General features: G+C 27.2%; 1 protein-coding gene across 3 annotated transcripts in view; it reads left to right on the top strand.

The window, feature by feature from the left end:
- The first annotated feature begins 472 nt into the window (after positions 1 to 472).
- Positions 473 to 6000, top strand: part of sl (small wing phospholipase C gamma 1) — a 70692-nt gene continuing 65164 nt past the window's right edge. Inside the window, exon 1 of one of the 3 annotated variants that reach the window (XM_075373236.1) lies at positions 473 to 832. In XM_075373236.1, the coding sequence (XP_075229351.1) occupies positions 767 to 832 (66 nt within the window). In that variant the 5' untranslated portion in view covers positions 473 to 766. Of the gene's footprint in view, positions 833 to 977; positions 1179 to 2730; positions 2761 to 6000 lie in introns of those variants that run through there. The other 2 variants (XM_075373237.1, XM_075373238.1) reach the window with 2 other exon arrangements.

Here is a 6000-nt window from a genome sequence, read left to right as displayed (position 1 = left end):
TGCTAGTGAAAACTGATCAAAATTTTAGAGGTTGTGTTCAGGAATTTTTGTTTTTTTCCTTTTTTCTTTAAAATCCCATTCATTCATTGTCTCAACAACAAATTTTATCTAAAGTAACAAAAAAGTTCTAAGGTTCAAATCCTAGTAAAGGCAGTTACTTTTCTACAGATTTGAATACTAGATCGTGGATACCGGTGTTCTTTGGTGGTTGGGTTTCAATTAACCACACATCTCGAGAATGGTCGACCTGAGACTGTACAAGACTACACTTCATTTATATTCTTACAAATCATTCTCATTCATCCTCTGAAGTAAGACGCTGGTTCCTGAGGCAAAAAAGTAACATAACTATTCAATGACGTTCAAAGAAATAGTTGTTTACTATCACCTTCTAATAACAGATAGCGCTTCAGGCCATGGAAGGAAAATAGATTGTACTTGTTATCAGTGACCCTAAGTACAATGTATTTTCACTTGCGTTTATGTTGAAATCAGAGTTGTATTGATAAACTGTTTTATTTACAATGGATTTGTCCTTTTGGTGTATGCCCTTTACCAAACGAACATACGTAGTATTTTCTTCCATTTGAACCTTTATAAATTTATTTCAATTCGTTATTGGCCAATCTTGCTGACAGGAAACAGCTGGTTTTAATTGGCTGGTTTTTATTTTACCTTCAATTTAAAGATGTTTGTTATATTTATACACTGATTTCAGTGTCGCATATTATCATGTGATTTAGTTGAATTTTAGTTCATTGCCTTTATGCTTTGTTGTGATTTTTTAATAGAAGAAAAAAGTTGTTTGGAGTTATTCTCCCTAACCTATAAGGTGGTTAAATTTACCTATTTTATTTCTGTAAATAACTTCAATTTGTGAACTAATTTAGTAGCATTTATCGATGTTTAATTAATAAATTGTCTTACTGTTAAAAAATTCAAGACAACTCATAAATTTACGTATTTAAATTTGTGTATAAGTTGAACGAGTTAAAATAATTTTTTTTAACGGTTGAGATGATTTCATGTAAATTATTGAATGAAAATAGAATTCTCCGTGTAATTCCACACATTAATTCTATTTTAATCTAACTGTTTCGTTAGTATTCTCTATAATTTAACAGAAAGTTCTGCTTTTCTTTCATTCCGTTGTTTTCAATACTTTGCTGACTTATGTGGTAAGCATTCTGATATTTGTTCTTTAAAGTGTTATAAATCTAATTTCTTGTTATATTCTGCTGGAACATAGTAAAGCTGTTATCCTGCCAGTTATAGTCAGAGATAAATTCGTTATTATTTTTAATATAATAAGATGAATTTAGTTTTAAATCTACAGTGATGAATTAAAAAAATAAAAACTGAAATTTTCGCTTGTATGGGAGGTTTCGATTATTTTATTGAATTAATTATTTAGAGAAAGAAAAATTGCATTTATAAATTTACAATTAAAAAAGTGAATGTTCTCTTTTGAAAGCAAGTAGTTTAACCTGAAACTTAATTGAATTCAGGATTGTTGCCTTGAGTCAATTGCCACCACAAAAGTTATAGAAAGAAATGTAATATTCATTCAGGATGATGGAGGTGTTAAGCAGTGTTTATTTAATTTATCATACAGCATAATTTTTACTTCTGTTATATAACATGATTAATTTCAGTAAGCACTAGTAACCATGCACAGGTTTTGAATTTCTTTAAACAACCGCTGTAAAAAAGATTCTTATTGGTGTTGACTACAATCCATGTAAGGCTACAATAGCCTAGATTAACATTCTAATGGCTGTTTATCTTTCACAGATATTAACATGAAAAATAACTTTAAAACAATTTTCAAGTAGCGCCAGTAAAATAACTGTTGAAGAGTACATTCTACCAGTTTTTGTGAGGATATAGTGAAAGTATTCCTATTATAATGGTGACTGGTTTTTTTTATTGTTAAATTCCTTCGTGTCACAGTTTTGTTGAGACATTTTTTAAATTATAATGTGATATAATGTCTAGGTTGTATTAAGGAGCCCTGCTTTACACAATTTGCACCTGAATGCCTGATAGGCTTTTAGTTCAACTACCAGTTACTAGAAAAATCTCCAGATAAATTTACTTTGAAAAATTCCAGATGAATTTACTTTGCACTGCCACCACCCAACCACAAAATACTAGTTTTGGAACTGCCCAGATAGATAACCACAACTTTACAGAACATCACTGTGAGGAAGGGAGTGAGGTACTGAGGCCCTTAAGAGTGAGTTTATTATTCTGTGGGCATGCCTTCAATTCCTCACAAGAACCACGTTATCCAGCATCTAAGCAGTACATTACTGATTAATTTTTTTTTTGCCTTGACTAGATAATCTTTTATATGTAACATTCCTTTATCTCCAGAGAAGTGGGTCAGGTTACCTTAAACAATTTAAAATGACTATCAAAATCAATCTTCTTATCATTACATGCACTGGCTGTTTCCACGTTTACCCTGATTTGTTCCTGTTCTCTGTGTTTGGCCCTTTCCATCTTAAAACCAACATTTACATTTAATTTATAAACCTTTTAAGTGGCTGCATGATTTCAAAGCAAATTACTGTGTTTGAATATATTTTAAAATACAAATTATACAGTGAATGGATTAGGGAAATAATAATTTAAATTAAATATATTATTAATCTATCTGTCATTTTCTATTAATTGTGTGTTCAGTTTTTACTTAACCTATTAATTGTACTTATTAAGGTGAAATATGAAGATAAGTTTGGAGACTCCAATTTTGTAAGAACTTAAAGAACAATTAATTTATTATATTTTTAAAGTTTAATGTTAACTTTTTATGCAGTCTTACTTCTCTAGCTTAATTAGTTATATACTTTTTTAAGTATATGTAAGCTCAGCAAATTATATGTATTATGTGCATATGTATTATATGTAAGCTCAGCGTAGTATAAATTTCAGAAAACCCGTACATTTTTTTATCCATGATTTATATTTTTATCGTACATTATTGTTTGTTAATTTGTTATGCACATTAAGTATCTCTACTATCTCTGTCTTTATTTAATGAAAGTAATTAAAATCTAAATTATATAAATATATGTTTGCATTTCAGTCATTAAACTAAAATGAACATTTTGTTTTTGGTTGATAATGAAATTAATATTGTGGTCACATAATTGGTTGTTTTTAAGTATAAATTAATAATTTTTTAATCATTTAAATCCCTAATTCAATTAAATCGAATGTTTTATCTAATGTCCCAATTTTCATTGCTTTTTTATTATTTGTATTTTTTCAAGTGTGCGGAATTTAAATTTAAATACATTTTTAACATTTGATATATTTTCTGCGGATGTAGAAAAGTTTATTTTCTCCACTGGGCAGAGTATAATTATATTTTTTCTTTATTTATTTATATACTTTTAAATGTTCTTGAAGCCTTTTTTAAAATTTGTTGTAATATTATATAACATTATTTTAAAGTTTTTATCCTTGCATTCTATTGTGTAAAAACCTTTTTTATTATTTATACAATAATTAGGTTTTCTACTTTCTTGTACAAAGTAAAGGAAGTATTGTGATCGCAAAAAATTTTGGTTTTCAGATTTCAATGGAAATACTCATTTTGACTAACCCTGAATTCATTTTGCCTAACCCTGAATACATTTTAACTAGTTTTGGGTAAAAACCTTTTTTATTATTTATACAATAATTAGGTTTTCTACTTTCTTGTACAAAGTAAAGGAAGTATTGTGATCGCAAAAAATTTTGGTTTTCAGATTTCAATGGAAATACTCATTTTGACTAACCCTGAATTCATTTTGCCTAACCCTGAATACATTTTAACTAGTTTTGGTGTGATGTCTACATACATATGTATCTTGCATAACTCAAAAACGATTAGTCGTAGGATGTCAAAATTTTGGATTTAGGACTATTGTAACATCTAGTTGTGCACCTCTTCTTTTGATTGCAATTGACTGGGACCAAAAGTATTCAAAAAAAGGCAAAATCCAAAAATTTGCATTTTGAATTTTTTCTTAACTGCAGTAATAAGCCTCATTGAGGCTTTTCAACAATATATCGTACTTATTTTTATTGGTTCCAGAGTTATAGCCAAATAAAATTTTAATTAATTAAATATTTGGATTTTACAAAGAGAAGGCACATTGATTTGAATCAGGTTTCATCTCCTTTTTTAACTTTTTTTTTTTTTTTACTTTTTTTAAAATTTAAAATATTGATTGGTACTTACGTATTAACGCCACCGCAGCTACAGCTTTATTTAAAAACAAAGTAGTCAATTGGATTTCGGTGGAAAATGAACAGTGTCTTTATTAATTTTAATAAATTGTTAATTATATTTATTTATTTTATAAATATAATTTAACCAAACTTAACGTACGCTCGCTTCGCTCGCTAACCTTGACTAATTAACACCGTAATTTTTTGAGTATTTATTTAATAAATTCAGTAATTATTGCAATTATTTATTATTTAAATAATCAAAATACTCCTGTTAATTAGTCAAGGTTAGCGAGCGAAGTGAGCGTAGGTTAAGTTTGGTTAAACTATATTTATAAAATAAATAAATATAATTAACAATTTATTAAAATTAATAAATAACATAACTCTATATCAGCCCATTTTCCACCGAAATTCGATTGACTACTTTGTTTTTAAATAAAGCTGTAGCTGCGGTGGCGTTAATACGTAAGTACCTATTGATTTATTAACCTCTGAGTGTAAAAAAGAAATATGATAAATAATAATTCAATAATAACATTAAAAAAATGAAAAAAATATCAGAAGTTATTAATGAAATAAAACTTTATGTACTTTTTATTTTAAAAAAATGTGTATATGCAATTTAATTGGCGTACAAGGACGTCATGTACTGTCCACATCAGATTTTTTATGGTTTAAAAAAAAAAATTAAAACAATTTTTTTTTTTATAAAATATATATGTTTGTATTATAATTTAAAGGAATATGAGCTATTTTTTACTATTTAAAATTTGCATTTATTCATGTTATTTCTAAGTTTAAATTTATATTTATTAACAAATTTATTTATGTTCGTTACATTATAATGATTTCTCAGTTTCTATGCATTTTAATAAATTAAATTCTTCATTTAACTCAACATTATTGTATACATAGTTAAAGAACTCTGGTAAGTATGATGTAATAATGTCATTTTTTGGTGATACAGGCATATATTTTACTATTCGTTGTCACTGGAAAAAAAATTGTTTTCAGTAGATACCCAGTCTTTTTTGTTTTTATAACATCTAAACAGTGACATGTATTATTAATTGTATTTAAAGTTTGTATAAAATTTTTATGAAAGCTACTTAGGAATTTTAATAGGTATATTGTGCCTTAAATTAATTTGTTTATTGTAAATTAAAAAAAATATTATGAATATAATTTTATTTTATGGGTACTTTTAATATTGGTATTTTTCATCAAATTTTAAAAAGTGTAATGTATCGCAGTGTAAAGTTCTATCTGGGGTGTCTGGAATAGTGCTTTGGTGCTAAGAGAAGGAGATAATTTATTGCAACAGGATGTCATAGGTAGCAAGAGTCTAGTTACAGGTCCAGCAGTCCATCCTTAGCCTAATTATTATGTTTTCTATTAATTAAAAAATTATTTTTCAATTCAAATTAAATTTCTTATACTTGGAAAAATATGCAAGAAAGCAGTAATGAAAATATGATTAATAAGCAAGTAAAATTGAACTTGGCGATTTGATAGGGAAATATTATAATTAATTTTAATTATTCAGGTTGTGTAAATTATGTTTAAAAATGCATTTGAGGAAAAAAGCAAAGCTGTAGCTCCATAGTTAATAGGTCTTAGTAGCCACTGGGTTAGTATAATGGTAAATTCGTCATCGCAAATCAGCTGATTTCGAAGACGAGAGTTCCAAGGTTCAAATTCTAGTAAAGCCAGTTACTTTTACATGGATTTGAATACTAGATCATGGATACCGGTGTTTTTTGGTGGTCA

The sequence above is a fragment of the Lycorma delicatula genome, chromosome 8, assembly GCF_047948215.1.
Source record: "Lycorma delicatula isolate Av1 chromosome 8, ASM4794821v1, whole genome shotgun sequence".
NCBI lineage: Eukaryota > Metazoa > Arthropoda > Insecta > Hemiptera > Fulgoridae > Lycorma > Lycorma delicatula.
The sequence above is the reverse complement of the archived record's forward strand: the minus strand, read 5'-3'. Positions and strand labels throughout refer to the sequence as shown.